General features: G+C 45.3%; 1 protein-coding gene and 2 pseudogenes across 1 annotated transcript; all 3 read left to right on the top strand.

Moving 5' to 3' along the window:
* LOC116887666 overlaps window positions 1-1297 on the top strand; it is a 33451-nt pseudogene extending 32154 nt beyond the window's left edge.
* Window positions 1298-2512: 1215 nt separating this feature from the next.
* Rsph4a (radial spoke head component 4A) lies at window positions 2513-18565 on the top strand. The gene is made up of 6 exons (XM_032888541.1): window positions 2513-3334; window positions 5746-5980; window positions 10828-11565; window positions 15493-15628; window positions 16332-16449; window positions 18277-18565. The coding sequence occupies exons 1-6, from the start codon at window positions 2652-2654 to the stop codon at window positions 18500-18502; spliced, it is 2136 nt and encodes a 711-aa protein (XP_032744432.1). The 5' UTR covers window positions 2513-2651; the 3' UTR covers window positions 18503-18565.
* On the top strand, window positions 13112-15090 carry LOC116887563 (annotated as a pseudogene).
* Window positions 18566-19177: the final 612 nt, after the last annotated feature.

Raw genomic sequence — 19177 nt, forward strand, 5'->3', positions numbered from 1 at the left:
TTTCATTGTGTCCTATAAGTTTGGGTATGCTTCCTTTTCATTAAATTCTAAAAAGTCTTTAATTTCCTTCCTTATTTCTTCCCTAAGTTATTATAGAGAGATGTAAGTTCTAGATACACACGAAGTTGCTATCTCCATGCTCCCTCTAGACCTCCCCAATCCCAGTGGCCACTAGAGGGCATGGCTCGAAGCCAGGGAGCAATGGCGAGCAGCAGAGGTGGGCCTGGCTGGCTCACGCCTTGCACCAAAGCTTAGGGTGAACCAAAGGCCTCCTGGCAATCAAAGAACTCGGGATAGATTTTGATGCTGCAACTCTTATTATTACACGTAGACTGATGTGGATAGACCTGAAAAATAATGAGTGCTCCCTGGCACTGGAATTGTGAAGAGTGACAAAATTGTGCTTCCTGTGTACCTGGCTCCAGCTAGCAACGAGTTTGGTCCATTCCAGAGCAATAAAAATTCATACAGCAAACTCTCCTTGAAAGAACATAGCTAGATTTTGTTTTACAGGCATTTATTAGAGGAAACAATGCAGGGAAGATGGAAGAATGCACCAGCTTCCCAGCTAGGAAACACTAGACCTGTAGGAATTGTAGGTATTGAAAGGAAACTCAAAGAGAGAGAGAGAGGGAGGGAGAGAGAGAGAGGGAGGGAGGGAGGGAGGGCAGGTGGGGAGGAGGAGGAGGAGAAGAAGGAAAAGAAGAAGAAAAAAGAAGAAGAAGAAGAAGAAGAAGAAGAAGAAGAAGAAGAAGAAGAGAAGGAGAAGAAGCTGACAAAAACATTTTGAGGCCTTTGAAGACCTTTATAAGTTAATAATCAAGACTAAGGAGATGGTGGTATTATCAAAATCAATCATTAATGAGATTAAAGAGAAGCATCAGAAGATGAAAGCATCAGGTTTAAGCCCTAGTTGCTAGTTGTGGGATAACCAACTCAGTTGCCAGGGAAACTAAGGCTTAGGTATGTAGTACCACATGCTAGTCCAACAGCTGACTGGAATATTGCTGGCATCTCTAGAGAAACAAGGAGTGGGGTGGGGATGATGTCCCTCACAGAGATGTATATTATTCAGGAAACTTCAAGGAATAGAATTGCTCTCACCGGAAGATTTCGTGAATGTGTGCAAGATGCTGGAAACACTAAAATTACCTGTCTGGCTCCGGGTTTTTGCTCGGTAACTGAGATTCAAATCTACAAGGAAGATGAAACCATGGCCTGTCTCACTCTGAAGACAGTTTCAGAAAGGGGATTCTTGACTTCAGAAGAGGTTGAGAATGTTGGTCCCCCTGGCTAATGAAAGCATGTTTCTCAAAGAGAAGATAGTAATTCCGTGGAAGACTTGACAGTTTCCTCAAATATATTTATGACACAGACACTAAGAATTTTGTACCTGAATACTTTTTATCTATACACTTGCCTCAAGTGTAGGTCATATGACATTGAGCTGAAGAGATAAACCCCAGTAAACAATTTGTTAGAGATTCACCATATAATATAAGACTTGTAATCTTTCCCTAAAATTATGGTCTTCAGAAACTTATGGAGGGTACCTATAGGGAAATACAGAAGAACAAATGTGCAAATGCATTTAGTGTCATGCTGTAGTTACAAAGAACTCCTAGAACTTAACTTGGAACATGGTGGATTTTAATTTAGGTCCTTGGGGGAAGAAAAGCGAAGCTGTATTTTGATAGACGAGGTAGTCATTTTGTTGTGACTAAATGTCACTGAGTTATGCTTTTCTCTACAGCTAATGTGCCCATCTTTGTGGCATCATGAAGGAGGTAATAGCTATACTCCAGTTTAAGAACTGACAGCACTGAAATAAAGACACCAAACTACAGAATACTGGGCCAGGCTCTTCCTTGGGTCTTTGGAAGCAGACATATGTGTATTTCCAAAAGATCAAGTAAAACACCTTTGAAAAAAGTAGAGGACTATGGCATCATGTCCTAGTAGGGAACATCCCTAGAATGCAAAGGTCTTGGGTTTCACACTTACCACCCAAATAGTAGGGAAAAGAGAATGTAGAAGTACTATTTGGCTTTATGCATTATTCCCCAATTCTTTTTATTTAAAAATTTAAATTTATTTTTATGTATATGAGTACTCTATCTGCATGTACACCTGCATGCCAGAAGAGGACATCAGATCCCATTATAGATGGTTGTGAGCCACCAGGTGGTTGCTGGGAATTGAACTCAGGACCTCTTCAGTGCTCTTAACCCCTGAGCCACACTTCATATACATACTTCATATCCATAACCTGGATCGAGCTGTCATACCCTTAAAGACGTCCAACACCGGATCACAGTTCCACCTTGCAAGTCTTGGGTTCCCAAAACGAAACAAAGTAAAACAAAACAAAACAAAAAAACCCGAAAGGGTCGGGTTCGGATTGGCTGAGCTAGGAAGAGGGACAGAGACTTCACCAAATCACAAAACTAGTCTCCTCCCTAAAATCCTAGCAACAGGTCTGTTTGATTTTACTTAGAGACTGCCAGCCTGGGGTTGCTATGGAAACAGGACGCTTGCAACCTGTGGAGACAGGTTGATCCAGAAATTGATAACTTAGATCTCAACAAAGCGCGGTGTTGCTTTCTTCCATATCCGCACGCTCGCTTCAGAGGAAAATTTTTTTTACACTTATGGAAAATTCTACCCCTCTGAAACAAGAAAAGGAAAATCAAGAGCCAGAGGGAGCAGAGAGATCATGGCAAGGAGAATCCGAAGTTTCTCCCCAGGATCCTGCTCTCGCATCACCTGAGTACCGGAAAGAGGAGCAAAGGTCAGACAATGAACCCTCACCCAGAATGAGCCCCTCTTGGGGCAGCCAGCCTAGAGCCAGTCTGTCTCTGGGACACCTCCCCGCTGGACTAAGAGTGTCATCCTCCCCTCCCCCACCTCCTCTGGAGTTTCATTCCACGCCTCTCAAAACTACAACTACTCAGGATCCTGTGACTGCATCCCACGCTGAGAGGGCCCCTAGTGGGATTACTGACACCGGGACGCCTTATTCTGATCCTTGGGACCCATCTTCTGCTGCAAGAAAATCAGTTTCTCACTACACAAGCCACACAGAGGAAAGTGCCTTCCCGCTGTCTCAGCCACCCCGCCCTGACCTGTGTGGGCTAACGGATGCCGCCTGGAACAAGCCCAAGCACAAAGGGCTGAGATTTGACCTTTTTCAAGAGGAAGACTCAAACAGTAACTGGGATCCAGACCAGCCCGAGGTTGGCGCCAGTGAAGCAGCCCCTAGTATGCTTGAGGTGGCCGTCCAGAATGCAAAAGCCTACCTGCTGAGTACCAGCAGCAAGTCTGGCTTAAACCTGTAAGTGGGGTGGGGTGACGACGCGGAGCCGGAGCAGAGTGAGGTGACTATTTCTGTGAAAATATGTTGGGAGCGAAAGAAAATAGAATTCGAAAGGATTTCATTTGAAAAAGAAAGTTACTGGGTGTGGTGGTGGTGGCGGGTGGGGTGGGGGGGGGGAGGCTTTAATTCCAGGCCACAGTAGGGAGGTGGAGGCCAGCAAGCTATAGACCAGCCAGGTATGCACAGCAAGTTCCGGGTCACCCCTGGAAACACAGTGGAACCCCATATAAATGTAAGTAGTCGATAGACAGACAGATAAAAAGGAGGAAAAATAAAATACAAAGGAAGTAAATTAGGGAGATAACTGCATTTAGCACTTAAAACCGAGCCCCTGGTGATGATTCTCTTAGGTCTTTGCAGACCCTAGTCACACAGTTTTGTTGTTTGTTTGGTTTTTGTTTGGAGGGGCGGGGTTGTTCTTCTGTTGTTTGTTTTGCTTATTCTTGACTTGGGAGGAATTGTAAAGTCCTGAGATCTAACGGTGCTCCCAGCAGGTTGGTACATTGTATAGTGGACTGTAGGGATAGCATGTGTCCTTGTAACCATCTGGGGACTTGTGTGGCTTGAGTGCTGTGGTGCCCTCCCATCCTCGCCTACGATTTGGGCACTGCAAGTTCTACATCCTGTGCTCTACAGGAAACAGAAAACCTGGCTACGTTTAAAACATGCTAGGTCTTTGTCTTAACATTCGATAACAAACCATCCAGGTATGTTCTTGACGTCCGTTGCAGCTTTAACATGAGAACTCGTGATAGTGTAACTTTCTAGAAATTCTCGCTCCAAACAACTGAACTGTGTGACTGGGGTCTTCACAGACCTATAACCTGGTGCTTGAGAAAGACTGTCTCTTATGAACCGTGCAATTGATTGGTGGGAGGGTAAATGAAGTTCTACTAATTTAGTTGTGAAATAAAACAGAGCAAAATGCTACAATCACCGCTCCAGAGGAAGGCCACACATCTAAGAATATTTGCACAGCACCAATTGGCCTTGGTGGAGGCAAAAATAAAGGGGCACAAATTGGGCGGTAGAGGAGGGGCATGATGGATCTGGGAAGAGCTGGGACAGGGAAGGTGAATATGATCAAACACATGTAAAATCCTCAAAGAACTAACAAAAATAGTTTAAAAGCAGAGGGGTGAGATAAATAATTCGGTGACTTGTCTTTTAGTGTATGTGGGTAGATGGCAAGTGAAATGTGTTCTTTGGGGGCCTAAAAACATTGAAGCAAGTCGTTATTTTCAAAATATGATGTAGGAGCTGGAGAGAGGGCTCAGTGGTTAGGAACACTAGCTGCTCTTGCAGATCAGGATTCGGTAGGCGGCACCCACATGCTCTGTCAACTCCAGTTCCAGGGGGTACAGGGGTACAATAACTTCTGGCCTCAGGAACCAGCATGCAAATGTTACACACACACACACACACACACACACACACACACACACACACAAGGAAATGCAAAGGAAAACACTCATATAGATTAAATAGATTAATTTTTTTTTAAATGTAGGAGCTGGAGAGATGGCCCTGCAGTCCTGAGTGTGTACTGCTCTTTCACAGGACTGGAGTTTGGTTCCAGAACCTGTATCAGGCAGCTCACAAGCAATTATGTCACAGATTCCAGGAGATCTAGAATGTTCTAGTCTCCGTGGGAACTTGCTTTTACTGCACATATCCACATGCATGGACGTAACTGGAAAGAAAGATTTTAAAATACATAAGAGGGTTGGGACATGGCTCTTAAAAAGTTAGCAGGATTTGGAGATCTAGTTATATTTGGTGTGGGCAAGGATGGGGAACAAAAAAGAATTTAAGGTAAGAGTAAAAACTGTTCACCGGGGGCTGGAGAGATGGCTCAGCGGTTAAGAGCACTGACTACCCTTCCAGAGGTCCTGAGTTCAAATCCTAGCAACCATATGGTGGCTCACAACCATCTGTAATGAGATCTGGTGCCCTCTTCTGGCCTGCAGTCACATATGCAGGCAGAATGCTGTACATAAAATAAATAAATAAATCTTTAAAAAACCAAAACAAACAAACAAACAAACAAACAAAAAAACCTGTTCACCACTGACGGGATATAGCTTAGAGCTAAGAGACTCCATTTTCAGAGCTGACATGCGGAAGTAATGATGTGGACTGTGTATCGTGTTGCTGTGTTTTCCTCTACTAGCCTAAATACCCACATCATAGAGGAGGATTTACTTACGCAAATTATAGGTTCTATCTGGAGCGACAGACAATACCTTCACTTCAGTTCTCTTAAGAGTTCAAAAGTTTTAGCTGCCCTAAAACCCAACTGGATTTGCATGAAATCCTTGTTAAGTGCTCGCGATGTATATGTTATCTGGAATTTTCTGTTTGCATAGATACGATCATCTTTCTAAAGTGCTGACCAAGATACTAGATGAGCGTCCTGCAGATGCTGTTGACATCATTGAGAATATAAGCCAGGATGTGAAAATGTCACATTTTGATAAAAAATTAGACACCCTCCACAATGAAAATGAGATGCTTCCAGCGTATGAGCTAGCAGAGACACAGAAGGCCCTTTTCCTCCAGGGACATTTGGAAGGAGCTGATTCAGAACTGGAGGAGGAAATTGTAAGTGGTTACCAACTATCCCAGTGCTATTAACGGGAATCTCAGAGATGGGTGGGGTTTGCTTCATGAACACGCCATGTCTAAAGCTCTGTGGACGGTAGTAAGTGATGACCAACAAGACGCTACGAATGAACACTGGCAGCTCAAGGGTAGATGGAATTTTCTTCCTAAGCTTTCCGACTGTTTTAAAGCTCTGTAAATGGTGTCTGAGTCAGATTTCTCTGACATCCCTTCCAGCCTTTTATAATCAATACACTTCGCAATAATCATATAGCAACTTCTCTGTCAATAAGTGGCACTTTTTTGTAATTTTGTGGGACCTTGGCCATATATGTCTGTGATTTTCTAAAAAGTCACTAATAGGTGCATAATTCAATATGACACCCACTCTGCCTGAGTCACTGCTCTATGGCTGTGAAGGGACACCGTGAACAAGACAACTCTTATAAAGGCAAACATTTAATAGGGGCTGGCTTACAGTTTCAGAAGTTTAATCCATTATCATCATAGCAGGAAGCATGGCAGCGTGCAGGTAGACATGGTGACAGAGGAGCCAAGAGTTTTTATATCTTGATCTGAAGGCAGCCATAATAGGGGACTTGCATATAGAGTTTAGGTCTGTTATCATCATGATGGGAAGTGTGGTAGCAGCAGGTAAGAACTCCATCCTGAGCCACAGGCAAGGGGAGCCTGGGCCTGGCATGGACTTTTCAAACTTCAAAGCCCACCGCCAGTGACACATTTCCTCAAACTAGGCCACATGGCCCAATCCTTCTGATCCTTTCAAAGAGTTTCATGCCCTGGTGACTAAGCATTCGAATATAGACATCCATAGGGACCATTCTTAATTCAAACCACCACACACGTCTTATTCAGTGAGTACTTTATAAACCCACGTCTGCTCCCCGACATTTCAACAGTAAGAAATGTAAATAAATTATTTTCATTGATATCAAGAAACTGGCCTCCCAAAACATAACAAAATGTGTGTGCGCGAGTGTGTGCGCACATGTGTGCGTGTGTGCATGCGTGTGTGTGCGTGCGTGCGTGCATGTGTGTGTGCGTGCGTGTGCGTGTGTGTGCGCGCGATGTGTGTGTGGGTGTGCATGTGTGTGTGCATGTGCGTGTGGGTGTGCATGTGTGTGTGCGTGTGCGTGTGGGTGTGCATGTGTGTGTGCGTGTGCGTGTATTTGGGGGTGGGGATGAGAACCTACTATAGAAGGAAGTGCTATGCAATGAGGTGGAAAACCTTGTGTGTTGGATCGATGGGGGAGCAGCCTCTTAGAGGCAAAGTGGAGGGGGAGGGGAAGGGAGACCTGGAAGGGGGAAAACATTTTAAATGTAAATAAATAAGATAATTAATTTTTAAAAAGTGGATTTAAAACAAACAGCAAGAAACCCTTGTGTGTTTAGGGTGATGGCTCCATAAACAACAAACCTGCTGTAGAGAAAAGTCTTACTTAAAAGTAGACACAGTGAGCACGTGACAGAGCATGCTTTAGTTCCAGCATGGGCCAGAGGCAGAGGCAGGAGCCTGAGGAGACCGGAGGCAGAGGGGGGAGGAGGAGGAGAGGGGCAGAGGCAGAGGCAGAGGCAGGGGCGGCGGAGGAGGCGGGGGGAGGAGAGGAGGCGGGGGCAGCAGAAGAAGAGGGGGAAGCAGAGGTAGAGGCAGAGGGAGAAGAAGAGGCAGAAGCAGAGGGAGGGGAGGAGGGAGAGGAGGGAGGAGGGAGGAGAGGAGAGGGAGAGGGAGGAGAGGAGGGGAGGGGAGGAGGAGGAGAGGGGAGAGGAGGAGGAGGGGGGCGAGAGGGGAAAGGGGAGGGGAGAATAAGGGGGAGGGAGGGAGGGGAGGGGAGGGGGAGGGGAGGGGAGGGGAGGAGAGGGGAGGAGAGGGGAGGGAGGGAGGAGAGGGGGAGGAGAGGAGGGAGGGAGGGGAGGGAGAGGGAGGCAGAGGAGGAGAGGAGGGGAGAGGAGGGAGGGAGGCAGAGGAGGGGAGGAGGGGAGGAGGAGGAGGAGAGGGGAGGAGGGAGGGAGGAGGGAGGGAGGTGAGGGGGGGGAGAGGGAGGAGAGGGGAGGGGAGGGAGGAGAGGGGGGCAGAGGAGGAGGAGGGGAGGGGAGGAGGGAGGAGGGGGAGGAGGAGGGAGGAGAGGGAGGAGAGGGGCAGAGGAGGAGAGGGGGAAGGGAGGAGAGGGAGGGGGAGGGAGGGAGAGGGAGGAGAGGGGGGAGAGGAGGGGAGGAGGGGGGAGGAGGGAGAGGGAGGGAGGAGAGGAGGCAGGGGAGAGGAGGGAGGGGAGGGGAGAGGGGAGGGAGGGGAGGGAGGGGGGAGGGAGGCAGAGGAGGAGAGGGGAGGGAGGGAGGAGGAGGAGAGGGAGGAGAGGGAGGAGAGGGAGGGGAGGAGGGAGGAGGAGAGGAGGAGAGGGGAGAGGGGGGGAGAGGAGGGAGAGGAGGAGGGAGGGGAGAGGGAGGGGAGAGGGAGGAGAGAGGTGGGAGGGAGGAGAGGGGGAGAGGGGAGGGGGAGGAGGAGGAGGGAGAGGAGGGAGAGAGGAGGAGAGGGGGAGGAGGAGGAGAGGTGAGGAGGGGAGGGAGGAGAGGGGGGAGGGAGGAGAGGAGGAGAGGAGGGAGGAGAGGAGGGAGAGGAGGTGAGGAGAGAGGGGAGGAGAGGAGGTGAGGGAGGAGGTGAGGGGGGGGCAGAGGAGGAGGGAGGAGGGAGGAGAGGAGGAGAGGAGGAGAGGAGGAGAGGGGGGTAGAGGAGGAGAGGAGGAGGGGAGGGAGGAGGAGAGGGGGCAGGAGGAGAGGAGGAGGGAGGAGAGGAGGGAGGAGGAGGAGGGGAGGAGGAGGAGAGGAGGAGAGGAGGAGAGGAGGAGAGGAGGTGAGGAGGTGAGGAGGAGAGGAGGTGAGGAGGAGAGGAGGCAGAGGAGGCAGAGGTGGGGAAGTCTGTATGCGTCCCAGGCCAGCCTGGCTTACATAGTGAGCATCCTGCTAGCGATGGATTCACAGTGAGATTCTTTCCTGAAAGTGGAGGTAGAAAGCTGACGAGAAGGCTCAGTGGTTGTGAGCACTGGCTACACTTTCAGAGGACATGGGCCTGATGCCAAGCTCCCTCCTGGAGGCTCTCGATCAGAACTCCATGTCCGGGCAATCTAACACAATGCACACGGTACACAGACATACAGGCCGTCTACATACCCATACCATAAAACTAAGATTAGTGTTAAAACAATTTAAAGTAGACATAGTTATGGATACTCTGGGTTTTTGGGAGGCTATGTCATCTGGGTTTGAAAAGATTTGCTTTATGATACTTGGAAGACCAACTCGCTGAATGAAATTTCTTCAAATGTGTTAGTGCAAAGTGACACATGGCTGCAGTTCAAAATTTTAGATTAAGTTGCACGTTTTCTTTTAAGTTAAGTACAAAACTTAAACATTCTTTTTCTGTGGTAACCTCCATTCGTCTTGATATTTAAATATAGGAAAAGGGCTCCCGGCTATCTAAGGCAGCTTCACTAGAACAGGGTCTGCATCCCAATCTAAGGAGCTGACTGAGACGTAAGCCATTTTGGATCTGGAGCCCTTGACCATATTTCTAGAATCTTCCAAATAAAGGGTCAGGTCAGCAACCATGGGACATAAGGGCTGAGCTATGAGATGAAGAGTACAGCTTCCCCTCAGGGGCCAGCAAGAGGGTAAAGGCTCCTGCGGCCATGCCTAAGGGCCTCGCCCGGTTCAGTCTCTGAATCTGCATGCTAAGGGCAGAACCAACTCCAGAAAGCTGTCCTTTGACCTCCAGAGCTGTGCTTTGGACCCTATGGTGCTGTAGATAAGTACACAGGGCCAAGAGCAGGTGATATCCTACATGCCAAGGAAAGAATTATACAACCCTCTGTCACAGGGGAGGACTTTAGAGGGTGTGGTATTAGCCACGCCAGGTGGGTTTCAGTCCCAGCACTCTGGAGGCAAATGCAGGCAGAGCTTTAGGAATTCGAGGTCACCCTGGTCTACATAGTTGAGTTCTAGGCCAGTGAGAGCTACATTCTAAGTAAGACTTTGTCTTAGAAAGAAAAAGTATTCTCAACTGCTCTAGCCTGTGAGTTACGACTGGGAAGGACCTCGCTTCAGTGGCCTTTGCTCTTGTAAATGCTACTCCGTTGTCCGTTAGGCACTATGCATTCCTTTTCCTGTATTTCTTTTATGGAATTCTGTTTGTCCTGAGTATTTCAATTGTTATTTACTACAATGTCAATTCTATGTGTTTTATACCAAACACTCCCCAAAATATTTTCCTTTTTTACCTTCACATCAGCTTCCGGGTTGCTATATAGATTGTTATTTACCTGACATATATGTAATGCCATGAATTTTATACTTAGCTTTAATAGTATAACATAAATGTATATACACACATCTATATGTGATTCTATATTTTATTTCAGCATCAGTCACTTACTTTAGATGAAAAAATATTGATTTTTTTTAATCCGTACAGACTCACTATAAGGCTGGCCTGGAACCTGTTATTTAGGCCAGGTTGGTCTCAGACTCACAAAGATCTCTCTGCTCTGCCTCCTGAGGTCTGGGCTCAGATTGTGAACGGCCATGCCTGGTTTGAATTCTTTTCTTTAGTAATTGTTAAGTTCTTTCTAAGAGTCCCATAAAAACTGTCATATCAATGAGTACAGTACACAATTGGTGTAAGAAGTTATTTATATTCTTGAGGGAAGAGCTGAAGTTTGGGGATTAACACAATTCAGGGCATATCATGGAAGAAACTAGGGCTAGAATCAAGACAGGAAACAGGCGAACATTCCTCTTACGAGTAAAACTTTAACTGTGGGTATTTGTTTTCCTAGGCAGAAAGCTCTCTGCCCAATGTGATGGAATCGGCTTATTATTTCGAGCAAGCTGGAGTCGGTTTGGGAACAGATGAGACTTATCGAATATTTCTTGCCCTCAAGCAACTTACTGACACACACCCAATCCAAAGATGCCGCTTCTGGGGCAAGATCTTGGGGCTGGAAATGAACTACATTGTTGCCGAGGTGGAATTTCGTGACGGCGAAGACGAAGAGGAGGTGGAAGAGGAAGGGATAGCTGAAGAGAGGGACAATGGAGGAAGTGAAGCCGGTGACAGCGAGGAAGATGAATTACCGAAGTCCTTGTACAAGGCCCCACAGGCTATACCTAAGGAAGAGAGTAGAACCGGTGCCAACAAGTATGTCTATTTCGTTTGCAGCGAGCCTGGGAGGCCGTGGGTAAGGTTGCCATCAGTTACACCAGCGCAAATTGTCACTGCAAGAAAAATCAAGAAGTTTTTCACGGGGCGACTAGACGCAGCCATCATAAGCTACCCACCCTTCCCAGGGAATGAGAGCAATTACTTAAGAGCACAAATTGCCCGCATTTCGGCAGGGACGCACGTCAGCCCTCTGGGATTCTATCAGTTTGGTGAAGAGGAAGGAGAGGAAGAGGAGGTGGAAGGTGGTCGGGACAGCTATGAGGAAAACTCTGACTTTGAAGGCATCCAAGTGATTGACCTGGTGGAGTCTCTCTCCAACTGGGTTCATCACGCGCAGTACATTCTTCCTCAGGTAATGGCGCCTTCAGGAAGTACACAGACACACTTCAGGGGGGTCTAAAATGCTTATGTTTTAAATATTGGTGTGTATTAACTTTGTCAAGAGTTTTTTTTTTTTTAAAGATTTATTCATTTATTATATATAAGCACACTGTAGCTGTCTTCAGACACACCAGAAGAGGGCATCAGATCTCATTACAGATGGTTGTGAGCCACCATGTGGTTGCTGGGAATTGAACTCAGGACCTCTGGAAGAGCAGTCGGTGCTCTTAACCACTGAGCCCTCTCTCCAGCCCAATAGTTTTTATTCTACTCTATGAAACATTTATGTAAGAAACACTAAAACATTATGGCAGAACCAAAAACCAGTTTCACACAGTGGTTATACAGACCTTCCTGTGCTAAGTACACTATGTGTAATCAGTCACGTGACACACGGATTCATTCCTCACCACAACCCAATGAGGGCAGCAGCACCCCCTCTATTTTTACGCTGAGGGGGCTGAGGCAGACTTGTTGGGAGAAATGATAACTCGATCTTAGTTCATTCATGATAGCGTGAGATGTGAGACAAAGGACTCGGAGGCCATTACCCTGAAACATCTGCTCCCCTCCTCCATCACAGGGAGAAAATCGTCATCCTAAATCCATATAGATAAAAGCTGCTTCTGAACGCTCCAAGCAAGAGTTATTACCAGAGAAGTTAGAACCCCAATCTGATCCCGTTTAAAATTTTGTTACTGATAATTAGCATGGGAAGGGGGTGCAAGAGAAGGTAATGGACTAATATTATCAAAATACATTATATAACTGTATGAAAACATCACAATGAAACATTACTTTGTTCAGTTGTTATATGCTAATAAAAACAAATACTAAAGAAAGTACCATGAAGGCCAGATATGTACCATTATTAACCATTTAACTGGAGCTATCATGGCAATGACTTAAAACCATTCATATTTTAGGAATATTCTATAAATAAGTATAGGAACTGGACATCGGTGTTCATCTGATAGGAGTACATTCTGCTCTTCTAGAAGACCCAAGTTTGGTTCCTGATATCCCTGTCAGACACCACATTGCTTTTGGCTTGTAACTCCAGCTTCAGAATATTTGATATCTTCTTTTGACTTCCATGAACACCTGCACACATGTCACACACACACACACACACACACACACACACACACACACACACACACACAGAGAGAGAGAGAGAGAGAGAGAGAGAGAGAGAGAGAGAGAAACTCAAGACGCAAAAACCTTTAAAAAAGAGGAAATTACAATTTTTTTTTGAAACGTGGTCTGATTACGTATCTGTGACTAGACTGGTACTTGCTATGTAGCTCAAACTAACCTTGAACTAAGAGATCTGCCTGCCTCTGCCTCCGGAATACTGGAATTAAATGTGAGTACCACAATGCCTGACCATAACGATGGGATTTTCAAATGTTAAATGGTCTGAAAACCTTTCTGACGATTTCTAATCCAAAGTAACATATCAATAGAATCAATGAGAACATTTCAAAAGAAATGAAAAAACGTGAGTGGGAAAGATGGTCATACTGCAGAAGAGTGAAGTCAAAGTGGATGGTGGGTCGAAACTAAGCAAGAATGAACTGAAGAGGCATCTGAAAGCTGAGAAGAGACTGGCAGAGAAAGAGGCCAAGCAGAAAGGGCTCAGTGAGAAACAGCTAAGCCAGACTGCTGCTGCCACCACCAAGCACACTGCTGACAATGGTCTGGAAGCTGAGGAGGAGACTCTGGACCCAAGTCAATACTACAAGACCTGAAGTCAAGCAGTCCAGCAGTTGAAAGTCACTGGGGAGGACCTGCACCCACACACGCTCCATGTGGACATCTCACCCACTCAGTTCATTCAAGAATACAGTTACCTCAGCCTGGGGTCCACCTGACTGACTGACATCATCTTAAAAGTGGCAGGTCGCATCCACGCCAAGAGAGCGTCTAGGGGAATGCTCATCTTCTATGACCTTCGAGGAGAGGGGGTCAAGTTACAAGTTGTGGCCAACTCCAGGAATTATAAATCAGAAGCTAAAAAACTGCACTGGGGAGAGGTAACTGGAGTTGAGGAGAATCCTGGAAGAGCCTTCTCTCTTTCCCATCATCCCCCAGGAGATCACACTCCTGTCCCCCTGCTTGCATTTGCTGCCTCATCTTCACTTTGGCCTCAAAGACAAGGAAACAAGGTATCGTCCAAGATACTTGGACTTGATACTGAAAGGCTCTGTGAGGCAGAAATTTATCATCCACTCCGAGACCGTCACATACATAAAAGTTTCTTGGATGTGCTGGGATTCCTAGAGATCAAAACTCCCTTGATGCACATCATCCCCAGGGAAGCTGTGGCCACAATGAGCTGGACATGAACTTACATACGAGAATTGCTCCAGAGCTCTACCATAAGATGCTGGTGGGTGGTGACATTGACTGGGTTTATGAAATCGGGTACCAATTCTGGAACAAAGGGCTCGGTTTGACTCACATTCCTGAGTCTACCACCTGTGAGTTCTACATGGCCTTTGCCAACTCTCATGACCTCATGGGAAGATGTTGTCAGGGGTGGTGAAAAGCACTACAGGCAGTTATGAGATGACCTACCACTCAGATGGGCCAGAAGGCCAAGCCTGAAGTGGACTTCACAAACCCTTCCGAAGAAACAGCATGGTAGAAGAGCTTGAGAAAGCCCGAGGTGAAGCTGCCAGAAACCAGTCTGGAGAAACTTGGTTCTTCTTTTCTTTTTTTTTTTTTTTTTTTTTTTTTTTTTTTTTGGAGCTGGGGACCGAACCAGGGCCTTTATGCTTGCTAGGCAAGCGCTCTACCACTGAGCTAAATCCCCAACCCCTGAAAATTCTTGATGGTTTTTGTGTTGCCAAAGCTGCTGAGTGCCCCCCCCCGCCTCGAACCACAGCCAGGCTCCTTGATAAGCTTGTTGAAGAGTTCCTCAGAGTGACATGCATCAGTCCTCCAATTCATCTGTGACCGCCCGCAAATCATGAGTCATTTGGCCGAGCGGCACCACTCCAAAGAGGGTCTAAGTGGGTGCTTTGAGCTGTTTGTCCTGAAGAGGAAGTGTGCGATGCCTGCACTGAACTCAATGTGGCAATGGCAGTTGTTTGAAGAACAGGCCAAGGCCAAGGCTACTGTGATGATGAGGCCATGTTCATAGATGAGGACTTCTGTACTACCCTGGACTATGGGCTGCCCCCAACAGCTGGCTGGGGCCTGGGCGAGTACTGATAGAACCACCATGTTTCTCACAGATTCCAGCAGTATCAAGGAAGTACTTCTCTTTCCTGCCATGAAGCCTGAAGACGAGAAGGAAACTGCAACAGCCACTGAGACCCCAGGAAGGAGACCCACGCAGCTATGGTGTCTGCACTTCAGCAGATCTGGTCTGAGGGAGGGATTCCTGTGTGGCACCGTCCATCTGGCCACTGCAGTCCAACCACCACAAGAGAGAATTAAAGAATTTCATTTTATTCCTTGTTACCAAAGGAATCATTTCTCTTAAAAAAAAAGAAAGATGTATTTTTGAAAATCATTTATTTCATTCATATAAAGAATTACAAACTATTAAAATGTATCACTAACATTTCCACTAATTTTGTCCTCATTTTAAAGCATTCATAGACCTTCAAGTTGTGTAACTCCAAGAAATAGAAAACTTTTTTTTTAAATAACTAGTATATGTTTGTTGTTTTTCCTGTAGTAACCTAGATAGAATCAATACTTGGCAAAAGCACAGAGAAGGAATAAGCTGTGCGTGATAGTAAAGCAGGGAGAATATATAAAGTGACCCCGTGTCAGAATAGTTGACCCATTTCTCCCACAGAAAAATCTCATTTTGATAGCTGTGAACGAATATGAACATTACGAGAATTAATACATCAAAACTTGCAACATTTATCTCCAGGGTCGCTGTAATTGGTTCAACCCTACACAAAAAGATGAAGAGGAAGAGGAAGAAGATGAAGAAAAAGGGGAAGAGCCTGACTACGTAGAGCAGGAAGTGGGGCCTCCTCTTTTGACACCAATCTCTGAAGACCTAGGTAAATTCACATGACTGTTAATGAGGGACTCGTAAACTATATGTCACACACATTGTGTAGTAAATTAAATATACCGCCATTGGAGACTCAAAAGAAGTGGGCAGAGAGGTAGGTCTCATCCCTTCTCTCCTTCATGGGTTCTAGAAGGTTGAGAGTGAAGAATGCTTTGGCCACACTAACATGCCTTGCAGGGGGCTGAGGGAATCATGCACAGGCAAACATATATGGGCTGTAACTAACTAGAAAGGCTGGCACCATTCTTGTCCTGTATTCTGTATACACACATAGCATAGCTACAGTAAAAGAATACAAGAGGTCTGTACTTGTTTCTGTATTTCTTCCTATATTGTTTGCTTACAACTCATTAGTCTCTTTCACAGTAATGAATTGCCTTTCCTTGGTTATCATACTCTTCCCCCTGACTACACAAACCTTTTCTTCAGTAAAACCTTTGTTGCAAAAATTTTATGCATATTTGTTCACACTTATATATAACACATATGCACATATATGTGTACTACATGTGCATGCTTAAATTATATTGATCCAGAATATTCATAAAGTACTCTTGATTTTATAGCAAGCTGTTTTTAATTTTTTATAGCAAATGTTGATTGCTTCATATTTATAAAAATCATCTCAGTTATCAGTAGATTCTTGTCTGTTTAAGAGTTAAGTTTGTAAATTTTTCACTGGGTTCCAGAGATTCAGAATATACCCTCTTGGACGACACGGCTGTCCTCAAATCTCGTTCCACAGTACGCCATCGCTGTCCTTCGATCCAATCTTTGGCTGGGAGCATATGCCTTTTCCAACGGCAAGTAAGTATCTGGCCTCTTACAAAGTCATTGGTAACCAAAATCAACAGCTTTCATTTTGGTTGAGACCAAAACCAGTGCAGGCTTCACCACGATGTAAAAGTGGAAAAGGGTTTATTTACCCACAGCAGGTAAGCAGGTCAAAGGACAGAAGAAGGATAGCTTTGTTCAGGGAGCTCATTTCTTCATCCAGGGCAGGCACACTCCCGAGTGTACTGGGTGGTAAGCAGTACATTCACAACCATGTTCACCTTGCAGACATAATCAAAGGAGCAGAGGAAACACAGGTCGAGGCAAGTTTAACTGAAGGTCACACATCATATGACTTACGATTTAAATCCTAGACAGAAATGACTCGGCCTGGTCAACTTGCATCATAAACTTGAGATTGACACAAAGGACACTTTGAAAGTACAGTAATACATGCATTTGGCTTTGAAGTGCTTACCTAGCTTAGTGTCTGGCAATTTTTGTAATTATTTAGGCTCTGAAATTGTTATCACAGGACTGGTAAGCCAAGTTTACCTCATCTTTGGCATGTTAGATATATATCGTATGATTTATTTAAATGGCTTCGGTCCTACAGGAAAGCATGGAAACCAGAGCCAGAGTGATTCAAGGTTGCACCCTTTCATCTGAATTATCCCGTTTGCCTACAATAGGCATGATTTTACATTGACTTACTTCATTAGTGCTCTGAGAGTTTAGGGCACAGTTGAATTAGATATTTTGGTTGAGCATTTTGGTAAGAGTTACTTAAAATATGCTTTATTTATGCTGTCACTTTCAAGAGAATTAGGCTCAACAGAGGACTAAATATTCCTTTATCCCTTACTGAGAAAGAACATCGTTCTGTTCGTTTGGTTTCTGTTTCTTTCTTAGTGTCAGAAAGCTTAACTGAGTTGGTGGGAGCTGAGCCTCCGTGATTAGTTAGACTGGCTATTAAAGCAAGCCTCATGCTCAGGACTTGGTTGGTCAATGTGTAAGGGTGGGGGTGTAGAAAACTGGGTTGGGCGGATGGGGGGTGGTGGAAGGAATTGTAAGGAGAGAAACAATATGATGGAATCTATGAAAGCTCACACAAAGTCAGAGGTGAAAGCCAAGCTTTTAGTTATTTACCATGACAGCACGGGGAAGGGAAAAGTTTGACTTTTGTCCTCATCGCTCTCTTCTCAGGATCAGATTCGAAGAGCTGTGTGTGTCATCATGAGGTCACCTCTTTGAGAGGGAATCCCATGAGAAAGGCTCAGGAAGTTCTATGAGGGTGTGGGGGATGGGACTGTGGGGAGGACGGGGCTTTAGCCTGAGATAGACACTAAGGATGAAGGCTCTTGTTAGGAATGCACGTGTTAAGAAGAGCATGACCCACCTTGCATACAGACAGAATCCTTGACTGAAACTCCCCTTAGAGAAGAGTGTGGGAGGGGGTGAGGCCTACAGGGGGAAGCCTCTGCAGTTTCCTCTGATCAGGCCTGAAACAGTAACACACCCATTTTCAGCCACACCTCTTATTCTTCACCCAGCTAAGGGATAAGAACTTTTGGATTTTTGTGGAAAATCTCTCTAAAAGATTAAATAATTGAATAATTGGAGGCCCTTTCTCGAGGGTGGTCTATATGTAGGGTGTACATCTAGAAAGAACGTGGCCCTTTTGTTTTTCATAACCAACTTAGCAATTTAGATCAAATAATTTCAGGTAATTGGGGGCTATTTCACTCTAGCATTTTAAATGCCGTTTTAAAAAAGTCATGGTTCCAATATATAATAACAACACATTATTACTATAATGTGGTCAACTTGTTGTAAGAAGACATTTTTTTTCACTTACAGGAAATTTGAAAACTTGTACATAGGCTGGGGTCATAAGTACAGTGTGGAGAATTACACACCTCCAGGCCCACCACCAGTTTATCAAGAATATCCCAGTGGACCAGAAATTGCAGAAATGGATGATCCCAGTGTGGAGGAGGAACAGGCTTTCAGAATTACACAAGAGGCAGCTGCACTTTCAGCCGAGGAGAATGAAGAAACTGAAGACGAGGACAATGACGACTGATACAAAACTAGCCCAACCTTTTATGGTACCAACACACGCAAATGTTTTATGGGGGACTGTTCTTATGTATACATATATTAGACACATGCACATATGTACACACATTTTTAAGTTGTTATGTGATTGTGTTAATTTTATTGATATAATTAAAGTTTAATTCATATAATCAAAGCTTCACACTCTTGGATTTCTCTTAATTATGATAGTGAAATATTTATAAACAGAAACCGTAAAAAGGTTTAAATATGGTGCAATGCAGAAGGAATACTAGGTGTGAGGCCTCTGCTATCTTGGTTATCTTCTCTCAATGGCTTCTCTACAAAATGAGGAATTTCTTGTCCATGTATACAATTCTTTAAGCTCCCTGGGGTGGATCATGAGCCACTGTAGTGTGTGTGTGTGTGTGTGTGTGTGTGTGTGTGTGTGTGTGAGAGAGAGAGAGAGAGAGAGAGAGAGAGAGAGAGAGAGAGAGAGAGAGAGAGAGAGAAACAGATATCTCAGTGTTTTAAAAATCTTTTGCTCTTTCTGAAGACAGGAATTTAGTTGCTAGGACCTATGTCAGGGGGCTCACTCCCAGCTGCAACTCCAAGAGTAGGAAATCTAATGCCCTCTTCTGTCCTCCACAGGCACTGCACATGTGCATGTGTGCTAACACAAGTAAATCTGCAAAAAAGT

Source organism: Rattus rattus, chromosome 18, assembly GCF_011064425.1.
Source record: "Rattus rattus isolate New Zealand chromosome 18, Rrattus_CSIRO_v1, whole genome shotgun sequence".
NCBI lineage: Eukaryota > Metazoa > Chordata > Mammalia > Rodentia > Muridae > Rattus > Rattus rattus.